The 16400-nt window shown below is 38.1% G+C and overlaps 1 protein-coding gene across 6 annotated transcripts in view; it reads right to left on the bottom strand.

Annotated features, from left to right (window-relative positions):
* Window positions 1–15753, bottom strand: part of relch (RAB11 binding and LisH domain, coiled-coil and HEAT repeat containing) — a 48233-nt gene extending 32480 nt beyond the window's left edge. The window contains exons 1-7 of one of the 6 annotated variants that reach the window (XR_006928967.1): window positions 14947–15753; window positions 6331–6420; window positions 2821–2892; window positions 2591–2646; window positions 2323–2436; window positions 1138–1329; window positions 666–754 (exon numbers count right to left, since the gene is read on the bottom strand). Coding sequence is in view for 4 of the 6 variants with exons in the window: in XM_046877712.1 (XP_046733668.1) it covers window positions 666–754; window positions 1138–1329; window positions 2323–2436; window positions 2591–2646; window positions 2821–2892; window positions 6331–6420; window positions 14947–15367 (1034 nt within the window). In the remaining 2 variants the exon portion in view is untranslated. The remainder of the gene's footprint in view (window positions 1–665; window positions 755–1137; window positions 1330–2322; window positions 2437–2590; window positions 2647–2820; window positions 2893–6330; window positions 6421–14946) is intronic. The other 5 variants (XR_006928968.1, XM_046877712.1, XM_046877711.1 and 2 more) reach the window with 5 other exon arrangements.
* Window positions 15754–16400: the final 647 nt, after the last annotated feature.

Below are 16400 nucleotides of genomic sequence, written 5' to 3'. Positions count from 1 at the left end.
AAAGGCACTCAGCAAAAGTATAATGTTGAATTAATCGGGTGCAATAATATGATTAAGATTAAATTATATTTAACTTGTGTAGGAGATACATTTTATACAGTGTGGTGTCAAAATTCCTGAGGTTGATAATAAAGTCTAATTTACAGATAGTGATAGCTATGGTGTATTGTACTTGGCAAAAATCAATCAATTAAGTAGTTTTTAAAATGGATACTGAATATGAAAAATAAAACAACACTTCATGCAAAACTTTATTACAAAAATGTAATAAAAAAAAGAATAAAATTTCAATGCTCTGGCCTTTGTGATGACATTTGAAGAAGGCCATTTTCAGCATGACTGAACTTAATAAATGCTTTACAAGCATTGTTTTTTGTTAATTTTAACATTGATTTAATTAATTTAACTTTTTATTTTATTTGTTAACTTTAGTTAATGCACCATAAATGAGATATAGTGCTCACGTCAAAACAAACAGCACGTCACATCAGTGATTCGCCTCTAGAGGCCGCTCTTGTACAGTATAATGACAGACGCTCCGGAAATAGACGCAACCCGAACAAACTATCGGTATGGATTTCTGCAGATATTTCCAGCAATCAACTATCGGTGTTGATAGATGGCAAAACCGATAAATTAGTCGACCTCTCGTGTTCATCACATACCTCTGTAATTTTTTTATTTGCTCTGCTAAATTCAGTTTCTCACTGTTCAGCAGGCTGATCTGGTACTCCAGCTCCTGCACCACCTCAGTCTGCGGAGACCGAAAGAAATAAAGAGAGACAATGAAAGAAACAAATATATAAGACAGTATAGCTTCATAGAATTGCAAACTTTTATTAATCACTACCATGTGGTAGAGCAGCCATACATTGTACATTATTTAATTTTGTTAGAACATAATTTTCTTTAATCGACATTCCCAGAACAAGGCAAGGGTTTAAGATGTTAAGATTTATAGTAAACCGCATTTTATTCAAATATGCTTCTATAGAATCTCAGTGTAAATGTGGTCCAAAAACCTGCATTTTGTCCTGTTCTCAGTACAAATAATGTACAGTAGCTTTAACAAGAGTCACCCTGTTAACTTGTCATTGTCTTATCCAATCAAAAACCAAATCAAATCCCTCAGAGTACCTGTATAGTCTCATTTTTCAGCACAGACTCCTGGGTAATGTAGTCCACCGAGAGGTCACCAGCGTCTATGCCTACAGCTACATCTACGGTTTCTCTGTCCGAATGCTGGCTGCTGCCACAGTTTCTGTAAAGCTGTAGCAGGTCTGGAGGTTTGGGAATGTTCAGGCCCACGTCATCCCACAGCTCAAAATCCTACATTTTGCAAACACACACATACACACACACACACACACACATACTGTATAAATATAATATATAACTACAGACTACCTGGTCATTGCAAAACATGACCTTCATGACAATGTGTAGCTACAGGTCCACTATACAGACAAAAGTATTGGGACACCTGACTTTTCCAGCCATATGTGATTCTTCCCCAAAATGTTATCACAAAGTTGGAGGCACACAATTGTATTTAAATTTTTTTTTATTTTAACTAGGAGACCTGAACCTGTTCCAGCAATGACAATGCTCCTGTGCACAAAGTTATCTCCATGAAGAAATGCTTTAAATTGATAGGAGTGAAAGATCTCCTGTAGAGCTCTGATTGGAACACTGTACCCCAGGCCTCCTCACCTCATCTACATCAGTACCTCACTTTACTAAACAGCCTTGTAGCTGAATGAGCACAAATCTCCACCAGCACACTCCAACATACAGTGTAGCATCCTTCCAGAGGAGTGGAGGTTGTTATAACAGCAAATAGGGAAAAAATTTGGAATGAGGCATTTAAAGATCACATACCAATCTTATGGCCAGGTGTCCACAAACTTTTGTCCATATAGTAAATTGTCAAAAAAAAAAAAATGTATGATTAATATAACTAAGAAAGGTTATATTGCATAAAAGCTTACAAAAATCCTCTAAAAAATATGATATATAAATATATATTATGCTAATATATCATAATATATAGTGGCATGAAAAATTATTAACCCCCCACTTACATTTCACATCCCGTGTAGTGTTAGATTATAAAAGTTAAATGGACTTCATTATGGTAAGATGTCATACATTTACATTAAATATACATTTCTATAGTTTCCTTGCTAAATATTCACAATATACACAATATTAGGCAGGTGGTCATAATGTTATGCCTGATTTAGTGTTTGTGTGTGTGTGTGTGTGTGTGTGTTGTATATATGTATGTATATATGGGGGTTGCATGCCTCCATACATTACCTGATCATCGTTTTCATCAGAGAAGGTGATGGACGAGAGCTTGTATTCGTTTTTCAATAAATACTCGTTTACTAAAAAATTTAAGGCGCGTTTCTCCAGGGGCCGGATGGGTTCCTAAAGTGGACAAAATATCCGTTAGATCTGGTAAACTGTGTGAAGAGGTAACTTTTTTTGCCCGATTCAAGCATTTTATTGAAGAAGAAAAAAAAAGGAATATAATTCAGATTATCCAACATTGAAAATCCTTTCAATATTGAAAGAGGCTGACCTGAATTTCAGGACTGGATTTGTAGTTTTTGCGCTCTTGGGAGGGGTTTTCACACTCTAAGCATAAAAGAGAGAGAGAGAGAGAGAGAGAGAGAGAGAGAGAGAGAGAGAGAGAGAGAGAGAGAGAGAGAGAGAGAGTTGGCATGTAAATGGACACACTGTCCTCAGGAGCGAGTCAGGCTCCTACAGCAGTAAACACCGAAGTGTGTGAGAAGCTGTAAAGTACGCCACCTGCAGCCTGAGTCAGGTTGTTGCGCAGAGCCTGAATGGTCTCCTTGGCTTTCCGTAGTTCAAACTCCAGAACTGGACCGTGGGAAGGGGTTTGAAATATACACACACGCAAACATATACACACACACACACACACACACACACATTCACACACAACCAGGAGAAAGGCAAAACCAAAAGAATGGCAATGAAAAACATGAAGAAAGAAAAATTAAAATACAAGATTTGTAAGAAAAAAAAAAAACACACAAAAGCAAAACTGAAACAAGGACATGCACACTATGGATCTAATGAACGCATGCAGCAGAGATTGCTGGGACAGCTGGCAAAATTTCACACGCAGCATTGAGGTTATTTATTTATTAAACAAAACAAAACAAAAAAATCAGCTATCTGCTGTCTGACCCAGGATTTTTTTTTTTTTTTTTTTACAGTCAAACTAGAAAGTTAAATGGCAAGAAAAAAAAAGAAGCATTTTAAGAGTTATCCCAGAGTTTCTTTCTACTTCTGATGTTCTGGATTAAAGCCGCACACAATCGTAGCACCACCAAAATCATGTTGATGCCAAATCGAAAACATTTCTGAACATTCCTATAAAATTCGAAATTCGAAAACATTAGTTTCACAGAACAAACGATGTCTGATGTTAAAGCATCTATGGTTATTTACGCAAGGAGGTGGGCCTGGAAAATATATATTGAGACTTTTCTCAGTTAGACGACACTCTAAAAGCTAAACACATCGAGAAATTTTTTCGCTTATAATTTATAATCTATGATTCAGACATTTAAACAACTAACCTGACTGAACAGCGCCCCCACCAACGCCTCAGGTTAGTTTAATAAAAAAGACGATTCAAAGTGGCTACGTTTCAATCCGTAATTTGAACACGCTTCATTCTATGTATTGGAACAGAGACTCGGTTTAAACTCGAAGCGGAGAATTAAGTAATATTTCTCCATTCGACGTTCTTCGAACATTTTGTTTTCGTCGACGTAAACTATTTTTTTTAAATACACTGAATCCAGCCGTTCACAAATTGATGAACCCTTTTGTGGAGTAAAATAAAGACACGAATACTACTTGTAAAAGCCGACATGCTTATACTGTTTACAGAGTTTATTTGTAAACCTTCGCATTTGGTTACGTAGCAATCCAGATTAAAAAAAAAAAAAAAAAAAAAAAAAAAGTCTGGCAGTGGACATGCGGTACTAAAAGGCATGACACAATCACAAACTGACAAAATCAACTCTTGCAATTTTTCATGTCCTTGTTAAATGAAACCAGGACTTCCTATGACTCAGTACACATAAACGTAATTCTAAGCAGTATGTATAGTGCATACAGTACATAACAAACAATCTGCCAAAACCTGCAGCAATCTTGCCCCAGCAGCCGTTTCTGAGAAAAAGCACTGGGTAAAAAGGCATGAAGAGGAAAAAAAAGACACAGCATACCTGTGCACTGAAGATCTGCAGAGAACGCACAGGCTAGAGCTGGATTAACAGCTTGAGCTTCCTCAAAGCGGTACGCACTTTCAGGAATCTATTATAAAAAATCTACATGGGCAGAGAGTGTGTTCAACAGTGTAATCGAGAGCGGGAGAATAAAAGACAACTAGGATGAGGAACAATTCTTCGGCAGATCAGGAGAGCACAGGATGCAAAAAAACAAACAAACAAACAAAAAAATAACAAATGGTAAAACTTAAAAGCAAGCAAAAATAAGTGGAACAGGGGATGCTAGCCTGGATGGTTCAACACACCAAGGAGGAAAAAAAACTGGTGTTGGGAACTCGTCAGAAAGCCAGAAACCTCAGGTCAGACAGCCAGGAAGTAGCCAGTTGGATTAGCAAAATTGGGTGCAAGTGTCCAATCACTAGTTTGGCAATACAGGCTTTCTCTGCTGCAAGCGTCCGAAATCCCTCAGTTTAATAACAATACTTTCAAATTTCAATCCGAAAGTTCTCCCCCACACACACAGGAATATTGTACATATGGTATTTGTAATACAGTATATATATATATATATATATATATATATATATATATATATATATATATATATATATATATATATATATTATATAGCGAGAGAGAGAGAGAGAGAGAGAGATAGAATAGGAGTATGGATCAAATCAGATAAAGCTCTTAGACTGGCTCTTTTGAAAGAATTTAAAAATGTGTGCACTAAAGTACTTAATAATCATAGCCCAAAGGTCAAAAGTCGCTCCCAGTTTCAGTATGTTTCAGACCTCACCCTGTTTCTTGTTGCTACACAGTAGAATGCTGTGTAATATCCTAATCAGACTAGTTATTGCGCCAGCGAAAAACGTTTCTCATAAATCAAGTGGCGAATTTAACTCCTTGTCAGTCAGGAGCCGGTATAATCCTTGCCTTTTTTTTTTTTTAGTCAAGAACTTTAATTAAAAAACACAGCAAAGTAGCTAAGCATTTCTCAAAAACCAAATGGAAGAGTTGCTGATGAAACCAAAATAAGAAGTCAGATTCATCAGAACGGCACACTGACCAATGGTATCAGGTTTATCACAGAAGATTTTCCTATTGTTCTAGATTTATTTTAGATTTGTATATTGTTCTGGTCCAACACAAGCAGTCAGAGGTTACTGACGTGCTCAAGGATTTAAACTCATAACCTTCCAAATCATATGTCCAACATCTTAACCAATAAGTTCCAATATTTAGTACATATTTGTAGATACACTATATAGACTAAAGTATTTGGGCATCCAAATTTTCCAGCCATATGTGGGTCTTCAACAAACTGTTACCACTGTTGAAGGCACACAAATAGGATAGGATGTCTAAGTGCAATAACATTAAATTACCTGTTCACTTGAACTAGGAGACCCAAAACTATACACAAATCAAGCTCTATGAACACACGATTTACATTGGTTGGAGTGGCCTGAACACCTTTGGGAGAAATTGGAAAGCTGAACGCAAGTTCCCTAGAAGAAATCTAAATATTCCTATTAAAAATGCCTTCAAATATCTCCATCCGCCAATACGGAGGGGACAAGAATATAAATTTTAAGTTTACAATTATGCCAATAGAGCAACATTCTGCGCTTGTAATGATCCTATTAAACATTCTTCGTTCGAATTTAGGCCTCTCTTTATGTGTTCGTCTTCTCTAAAGAATGAGCACATTGATCTGAACAAGACTTGAGCTCAATGTGGTTAGTGGAGCGCACTGCTGATGACATCATCATTGAGAACAACTGAGCATCACGTGGATGAACGGAGAAGCACCAAAGTTCCCTGAAGTACTAATCCGAAATGTTTTACAGTGACTATAAAAATAACATAGGATGCTGAGTTTATGGGTAGCACAAAATAAGAGAAACGGGACACAAGTAAATAGTCGTGGCTTTTTAAACAGGGTTGCCAAATATTTCTGTATCCTTTACTTTAAGAGCTAATCTTCTCATCTGGTTTTTGATTACCACAATCTGCACTTGCTCCCTCTTTAATGTACTACACTTACCTGCCACCTTCTCATCCGACTCCCTGTTCCCGTCGTCCGAATACCGTGTGAAATCCAATGAGTCCAGTGTGCTGATGCTGCCAGCCCGATCTGCAACAAGGGGAAAAAACTAATATATCAGTGTCTCTCTTGTTCTCTTTCATTCCTCCTGTCCTGTCAACTACCGTGCATACATGTGGAACAACTGACAAATTGGCCAAAAAAAATCACAATATATTAAATGTAGTCAGTCAACCAGGACAGGTTTCCTTACTTTATTAGATTAGATTCAACTTTGTCATTTCACAAGTTACTGTACAAGGCAACAAAATACGGTTAGCATCTAACCTGCATTGGTAGCAGTGTGAAATGTTTGTATATGTACAGGTTGGTAAAGCTATGGCTGCATTTACATTCGGCATGTCACTTGTCCAGGTACACATTAAAAAGACAAATGTAAAAGGTGCTTCCGGTGGGAATGTTATCCGATTTGCGTGTCCTGATCCAGAGGCCGGTAAAGAGGCATTGTGATTGGATCTCGGTCAAATTTAAATCCGACCATTTGGCAGGTACCGAATGTATTATAAATAAATACCTTTATTTATATAAGCACTTTATACAATACAGATTGTCTCAAAGCAGCTGCAAAGCAGTCTCCTCATTTTGCGGGTTTTGTAAAGAAAACCCACCACCTTCAGGTCGACTCTGCACCGGATCATCTTCTGCAGCCTTTTTTTTTTTTTCGCCGGAAAAACAGATCCGATCGGTTATCCAGATTGAGAAGTCAGTGGATGTTGCCAAGTGTAAACGCAACCTATGATATCTGATAGATATGAATTAATAATGATAAATTAATATTTAAATTAATATTATTCATATATTATTTAAACAGTATACCGAAAAGGGATCATCTAGAATGAGTACAATGGACATGGATAGTGCAATGAAGGAGATATTGTACATAGTGTTTATGAACAACTGTCATCCCTAAGGTACATCATCCCAGTCAAATGCTTCAGTAAACAAAATATGTACAGCAACGAATGCCAAGTTGTACAATTTCAGATTTCAGTAACTGTGCCAACTGTGTAGATACTGTGCACTATATATAACAATATGTCCTTGTGAAATTACTTGTGTAAGGGCTGCAATCCAAGGCGGATATTTACAGTAGATGATTAATAAGGAAACCAGATTTTCATAATAATTTTTTCCATTAGCTTTATAGATCCATTATGATGACTAAATAAATATCAGACTGACTTGGTTGGTCATTAATATTTGGTGTGTGTAAAAAAAAAAAAAAAATCAATGATTTAATTTGTCACCAAATGTTTGCTTTAACAGCAGCATTTTCTTGATGAAACGCATCAGATTCAGTAAGGAATTCTGGGAATCCATTCAATCTTTAAAACAAGGAAGCGCCAAAGCGTTTTTTTTTTTATGATGTCCAAAGTATTGATTCAATGAAACTCTGATTATATTTATATCTCTTCCCAAAGAACCAGAAGCAAACAATTTATATAATTAAAATATTATTTAATATTATATTAAGAAACCTAACCATATTATATAAACCTAACTTCAATATAATTTCTAAACTATAATCTACTCCTGTACCACTAGAGGACTTTTTTTCCTGCCTTTTTTTTTTTTTTTTTTTTTACTTTCAACACTTATCACAATTATAATCTTTTATTGCACTTAATACCACAAAAATGTAGTTATCAGTAAGCAAGACACGACAGAGCCTGAATCTGAAGCAACTCTATCAGCAGTATGTTGCAGCATATTTTGAAGAACAAGAATTTCCAGAGTGGCACGCTGAAGTGATTAAGAAATTGGATATAAATGTGTACGACGCCCTTCGCTATAGCACTGATAAAGAACTTCGATTTGGCAACATCTCATGCCATCATTAGGAGTGACCTGAATAACAGTATCAGCTGCCATGGCAGACTGCAGCACCATTCAGTTCTGTTTCAGGGTGCTACTGTATTGCACTACTACCAAATTTAAAACACCACATACTATTAAACTTAAACAGTACAGCAGTCTTTAGACCTAATCAGCATCTCAATAGGTTTATTTACATTTTGAACTTCAGTAGTATAACACCACACACTCTGCACTGGAGTACCACACACAACACGCTTTGCACTTGAGTGTTTTATATCTGATTGTTTTTTTCCTTGCCTTGTAAATTATAAAATCAACCACAAATGTTGCCACCGCACATTTATAACAAACTACTACGTGATTTTTGGGTCACAAATGTTGGAATCACAAATATCCAATACAGTGGTCCCCTGGAATTCCGCGAAAATCCGTGAATTTTGGACGCATTCCCGCAGCCCCTATCGTACCTTAATGAATTCATCTAAACATTGTGTCACTTTAATACAATAATGTGTTTTAAAAAAATGTTAAGAAATTTGTTATCCCTAACGTTCCCAAACATTCGTTCCCGCTGCGGATTCCCGCGATTTTTACGATAATCCGCAACTTGCTGTTAGATAGGTTCCAAATGAGAACCCGGGAATTGTCCGAGCCACGAGTTCCAAACCGCTAATTATCGGGGGTTGACTGTATTACATATTAATCCCCCCACAAAAAATATAAATAAATCTAATGCAAAATGAATTAATTTTGATGAGGTTTTGGTATTAATTGTACTACACAAGACAAGACATGTACCAGTATGAACATTCTATTCACACTAGTAAAATTTGGGACACTTCCCTGGCTTAGGGATCTACTTATTCCCCTTAAAACAGACATATTTCCACTCATGTAGGTATCATTATCACCCATTTTTGTATTTGGGTAAAAGTACAAATCCACTGCTTAAATACAGTATGACTCCAACAAACAATTGTCAATTCACATTTCCATGTGAGTAAATGTACCCGCTTTTAAACATACTCAAGTATCAAAGCAAAAGTACTAATCCATGAGAACTATATTTTAATATTCAAATGTTCCGTTCTCTTGCACATCATACGCTTTTTAAGGATAGATTTTCCTATTCTTAGAGAAAACTGGCAGAGAACTCTCGCCAGAGCCGCAGGGTTTATATTCATAATAAAAATGCCTTTCACATGCCTTTCATAGTTACTGTTAAGTTAGCGTATGCTATCCTGATGAACATCAAGTCAAAATGAATAAACAATTATGAAGGTTATGCTTATATACTTAGATTAGCTCAGCTTCAATTTACAGGAAATAACATAAGCATTTAGAAATATGTTTTAAATATATCTATTTTGTTTTAATCCTGTCAGGGCAGCTAATGGTAATTAGCTGACTAACAGTATTAGGAAATAATGATGCCATTGGAAAAAAAAAATGGTTTTAAATTGATTGCAGAAATGCTATCAGGCTAGCTCAAACATGGCTAAAACACTTAGTATATGTATTAATATGGCTTAAAATTCCTCTCAGAAATCCTGTCACGTACTGTCATTAAATTCAGCTCTCGAAGGTAACTGTTATAATAATAATAATAATAATAATAATAAAAATCACTTATTTAGTTATTCTACAAGAAGTAATTTACTTAGTATATGTGACTTCTGATTATCTTTCCTTGCATATTGTCATGCTGCTGATTATCTTATGTTTTTTTTAGCTGGCTGACAATTACAGTGAATAATATAAACATTTATGCATAATGGCTTCAAAACCATATTTTTTAAACTATGAATAGTTCATTTAAGATCATCTCTTTAGCCCACATTCGTCTGTGTCACATTGCACTGGTTGCATTTGGCAGCTGAATTTCACCTGAACTCATTTTCAAGTCAAAACTGTCACGTCAGTGGTAAAAGCAGCAGGTCATGAATAGACAGTCTGACACTTCCTGTTTGAATTTTGACAATGAATGCTAAGAAGAAAATAAAAACACAAACGCTTAGGATATAGGACTGTGAACGAAATTTCAACAAGTGTATGTTAAATTGTTTGAAATTACAAGGTAACGTGTAAAATTCTGTATAACGTTCAGAAACGGTTAGTAAATGTAACTGCTAATGAGGAAACACAAACAGCTTTGCTTATGATGGATGTCAGAGCAGAGAAAACAAAGAAATTGTGGATACCAGATAAAAGCTCAGGTTGGGTCAAAATTAAGCCACAATATTCTTTTTTGGTAACATTACAAGCTTCTGTTAAAAAAAATAAACTAAATACCAATGACAACCTCATGTTTGGAAGCTGTGTACTTATTGTAGAGCTGCAACGATAATAATCGATAATGATATTCGTTGACAACAAATAGCGTTATGGAATAGTCTGGCTGCTTAAGTTAGTTAGCGTGAAGGCAAGATCACACGGCCGCTTGCGAAAATATCGGATGGTGGCATTTCCGGCCCCGTTTTGTGGGTATGCCATGTTTATAAATTAGAGGGTGGTGCGTCAGTAATAATGGTCCGTGGGGAAACACGTTTTAGCACAAATTTTAATACATTATTTTTGTATATTTTAAATACAAAATTATATTTTCCACACCTAGGATGCATATCCAGAAGACAATTTATGAGTTTAACAATCCAATCACTCCCACACTGCCTTGAATAACCCAAAAACTGGGGGGAAAAAAACCCTCTATTCCACAGGTGGGCCTCAGCCAAGACGTCATCTCGTTAACCCCCTGTCAGTGGGCTGCTGAAAAATTGCCCCGATTGTGTGCGAGTGTGCGAGTGTGTGAGTGTGTGTGTGTGTGTGTGAGGCAACATGGCACGTTTCAGCTCTAAAAGAGCAGGAGGGAGGGAAAAAGCAAGAAACGAGTCTGCTTTGATGACTACCACACAGCTGCTCAGCACAGATGATCCAATTAGGGCACCCATTATGAGTACACTGTTCATTCAGCCGCCCTGCAAATCCCTCTCTAAAAATACTGCAGATTTTCACGTGTTTGTCAAACTGACATTGCCGTTCTCGCAGTGCTCTAGCCGATTTAAATGTGCGATAAGCTTTTTTCAGTCCACTGGGATAAGGAAAGGTGAAACAGATATGTTTAATAAATAAAATGTAAAATACAGGTATAGATAAAGTACTTTTTTTTTTTTATCTTGTTTATGTAACTGAGCAGCTGAGGGTGAAGGACCTTGCTCGGGGGCCCAGAAGTGGCACTCATGACCTTCTGATCAGTAATCCAACATCTTATCCACTGAGCTACTGTCTGAGGAAAGTCAAATAGCCATTATAACGCAAGTAAAAAACTGAAACTAAATAAATTCGTGGACAAATTTGTAAAAATATTTTAGACCTTTTCGATAAGCTTTAAGTCTTAAGTCTTTAAGAGAATCCTTAGAGAAATTTTTACCTCAGATTTTTTTTTTTTTTAGACAAAACTGATATTCAGTATTTATGAACTTATAATTTTCCGGTAAGGATACTGTGATGTCTCACAGTGACTCTTGATGACTTTCACTTCAGATCATACAAGGTGTGAGAAGAAAAAAAAAAAGTGATCTTTTAAATTTTTAGCTGCACTATAAACCAACTGCTAGTTAGTTAAGGTAATATAGTTAACAGGTAAGGTCATTTATCTAGCTATTGCTAACCTACAGCTTTAATTAACAGATGTTTCGCTTTTTGTTACTGTTCATACCACTATTACTGCATTGTTCATTTTTACCGTTCCAACTCCAGGTGATATTTTGGCTGCTATTTACCCACACAAAAGAAGTGTGTCTGGGAGAACGAGCCATCTGTTCCTCCTTAGCAGGATGCAAGTCTCATGGGAAGAAGGCCTGCATTAGTGACAATAAAAGTGGAAAGATCCTGGTTTCAATGCACAAAGCACACACAGGGTCGATTAGAAGAGCAAATATTCGGCCACTGTGGCCCTGTGACAGATTGGTGATCAGCCATGTTGAGAAAAATACACCCAATGTAGTGCACAGCTGAAAAGCTGAGACGCTGAACTACAAAATGCTAGCTGACCAAATAAGATAACATCACAATTTTGTGGTCCACTCATTTCAGCAGGAACAGAGAAATATGACACTAATAATGCTTAGAGCTGAGAAAACTATATGATAGTAGACTTTTAGTTAGATACAGATTTAAATATAATAAAAGCTGTGGACTTCATGTCCAGTATGGAGTCAATTGAGCAGCTTATATTAGCGACACTGTGTGCACAGTATAAGTTCATGTGCACACTAATATGTTTTCGTTTGGATATTTTTTCTCTCCGTTTTGGCCTCCCTTCCACACCGAGACGACGTTTTTAAGTCTATACAAACGCAGCTTTTTTAAAAACGCTCTCCAACGCGGACACGTTTAAAAACACTGTTTTCACAGCGTGGACTGTGAAAACGGAGGATTTCGAAAAAAACGACGGTGCATTTTTAGTCACGTGACTGTGCCCGTCCTTGACATTGCTGCGAAGTTTCATAAAACCGGGAAGCAAATAAACGAAAAATGGAAAGGATGCAGGTTGAAGAGTCTTAGTTACAGGGACGTAAGCGTTTACGGGCGTTGAAAAAACGTTTAGAAAAAAAAAAACGATCGAAAAGCGAATGTGTGGACGCGGAGCGTTTGTAAATGAAAATGCCGTTTTCGAACGTATGCGAATTTACAATTAGTGTAGACGTATCCTAAAACGGATAACGATTAGCTGTCAGATTTTGACTCTTTATACCCATCAGTCTACTGAACATGTCACACGGCCCACATGCTGTAAAATAAAAACACCCGGTAAACACAATGTAACCACACTGGAATGGAGTGTAACTCGGCTGATACAGTTTAACACCACTGGAAGTGTGATACAGGCAGCAGACAGTATTACGATGTAATAATGCGATAAAAAACTGACGGATGAAGCCTTCAACCTATGAAAGATTACACGAAGGAACAGAGAAACGTGCGTCCTATCTAGCAGTCATTTGGGTGGCAGACTTGAGTGTACAATTTATTTGCATCTGTTTCCTTCTACTGTGGGAACTGCAATGACAAGTTCTAAGGTGATGAGGACGTCACCTATCAGTCACCAGAACTGTAGCGACGAGTAGAGGTGTTTATAATACAGTTATTATAATACAATTAGAACTAATCACACACACACACACAAACACACACCATTTCCCAGCATTAGATGGTACAGTTTGCTTCATAGTATTATATCAAAGTTTGGCACCATTTCTAATACTTGTAGCCCGATCATTGCAGCAATGTGATCGAGCAAGTATTTTCAACGAAACCTGAACCTGGGCCCTGTGCGCCGTTATCTTACACCTATACCGAAGTACGCTGTGGGTCAAACACTTCAATCGCATGCATAACCTTGACAAGAAACCAGTAACAGTAGAAGTGAGTGGAAATAATCAAAAGCCATGCTGTGAAAAGTAAACAAGAGGCAGAGAAGGACACGGCGTCAGGAATAATCACACAGGCGACTCAGCAGGAGGAATGACAACCAGGAAAGAGAGCTCACGCAACTGACGTCCCACACAGTGCACAAAACCGCAAAATCTCTCGACACATGCGGTTACGTACCGATCGCATGACTGGACCCGTTTTTCCTTTTCTTTTTATCCACCTGCACCTGCATGGCTGGGATCATTGAGGGGGAAAACTCTGATCATCAGCAAAACATACACAATAATACACAACCTGAAAAGGGTTTCTGAACCCAATGTAGTGCATCAGGAGCTGGTGCCAAATCATGCCTTTAATACCCCATGTAGGATTTGGTGCCAAATGATTTATTTCATACCCAATTTTGGATCATGATCTGGTACTAAATCATGCCTTTAATACCCTGTGTAGTGACCTATCAGGATCTGGTGCCAATTTATGAATTTTATACTTTAATGTAAAAGTAATGGCTTTTATAATAGGATCTGGTACCATATAATATTGTTTATATGCACAGAAGTAAAATAAACCAGGCACACGGTCTAGTGTTCTAAGTCTAAACATTAAACATGACTAATTCATGTGTGGTGTGAAATGAAGGCTCTGAAAGTGCACTACATGAGAACGAAATAAGATTTCATGGTAGACGTCTTAGCGGACACTGAGGTACGGGTTTTGACGCTGAACTTTAAAGGGAAGAAAAAAAGCAAATCCTGCAATCTATGTGGTGCAATATACTGTATATAATACACTACTACCAGCTGTTTGGGATTGGACCATGCATGTAGGGCCCTTGAACAGGATAGGGTTACTACAGTATGACTACAGAGGGTATAAAGGGTCATCTTCAGTGACTAAATAAGTCAAACAATTAGTGAGGAAATCGTCCGAGTTCACCTTTGAATGCACTTCTATGAAAATGTAAATGTAGTGCACTAGATTTAGTGTATTTGAAAGCCATATGGATCATCACTGCCTATAAAAGTGCACTAGACAAGAGTGACAGTTCATTGTGTCCTGAGACACATGGTATAAAATAGCCTACAGATGAAGTGCACACTAGATGGATAGTAAGAAGACAATTTAGGATGTGTCCAGATGTGACACCTGGACATTGAAGGACCTGAGACTCTAAGTGCAGGAGGGTGTGGACAGTGGACAGTGGACAGGGGGGTAATGATGATCTATGCACCCTAAAAAAATTGCTCCAGGAGTAACCAGTGCTTGATGTGGATAAACGAGGCCAGACCGAGGCGCATCACTTACTCAGGGCTCCTGTAGCTCCGAGCCCGAGTCCCTGCTCCTTGCAGGCGGGCGGTGTGGCGCTCTGGCGCTCGAAGTTGCCCGGGTTGGAGAAGTAATCGCGGAGCCTGGGCAGCTCCCTGCCGGCCTCCAGCAGCTCGGTGTGCAGCTCCAGGGCCGTGAGGATGTACTGATCGCGGAGGAGCTGCGCGGCGATCGCGTCCACTGACACCCGCGCAGGCTCACCGCCACCGGGGACCGCACCTGTCCGGGTGCCAGATGACAAAAGCGTGGCGGGATCCGCGTCGGTCGGCGGAGGAGAGAGAGGCCCCGGGCTCCGGCCTTGCGCCTCGTCGCTCGGGCTGCGCTGCGCGGTGTCGCGTCTCCGACGCTCCGTTTCGTCCTCCGAGTCGCTCGTGTTGAACGGGTTGACGCTGGCCGCCATTTTTTGTATGACTACGATCCCGGGAAGAGGAAAGAAGGAAGGAAGGAGGGAGGGACGAAGCCGCCTGATGGAGTCTGAACCGCGTTCAGCGGAGTCGTTTCCGATCGCTGACGGGCTTCAGACCTCCGCTTGGATAAACGGCATCTCAATACAACCCTGGCGTCCGGCTCTCTATCCCACCTGTATTCCGGCAGATCCCGCCTCCTCTTCTGGGATTGGTTGACGCCGTTTAGTCTTCAAAAAAAGGGTCAAATGGTCACCATAGCGACCAGACAGCATTGCGAATGAGACGCCGCATTAATAAAATGATCAGCAGGTTCACAAGTCCGCCATATTGATTGTAATAAGAAGTACAAATTTTTAACCAACTGTTTACATTGTTGCTTATTTTACTACGCACCAAAATATATAAATATATATTAAACTCGGTGGACGAATAAGGCGTCTGAAATACTGACAAATCAGCAAAAAGGGGGCGGGGTTTACCGGAATATAGGTAGGGGAAGTTAAAGGGCGACACCTGCCTCCATTCTGATAGGACTTCCTGCATTACCGGAAGTGACGTTTTGTTAATCGCCAGACAGCTCCAAGGATAAAGACTAGTTTATTAGACTAAATAATAATGTTGAATTATATTTATATATTAACTATATTTTTATTATCTTTATTTATTTTTTTATTTATTTTTAAAAAGTTCAGTTTATTTAACAGTGGTTGATTGATTTTAATTTACTGCGCCGTCTAGCGTTTATCTACTGTACTGCAAGGTTTTTATTATTAATATTATTATTATTTATTTTTTATTTTTTGCAGAAGCGGAAGTGAACAGGAATATTTCAAAGTAAAGGTTCACACGTTACAAAGCGACACGTGACCACACAATGGCGCTCCTGGGCTTTAATTTATTATAAACATAAAGAAATACAGTTATCATCAAACCAGAAGTGCATTGGTAGCAGTGTCAAATATTACCATATGCACAGGTTGGTAGGCGTTGATATATGATAGATATAAATAAATAATGACATATCAA

The sequence above is a fragment of the Silurus meridionalis genome, chromosome 21, assembly GCF_014805685.1.
Source record: "Silurus meridionalis isolate SWU-2019-XX chromosome 21, ASM1480568v1, whole genome shotgun sequence".
NCBI lineage: Eukaryota > Metazoa > Chordata > Actinopteri > Siluriformes > Siluridae > Silurus > Silurus meridionalis.
The sequence above is the reverse complement of the archived record's forward strand: the minus strand, read 5'-3'. Positions and strand labels throughout refer to the sequence as shown.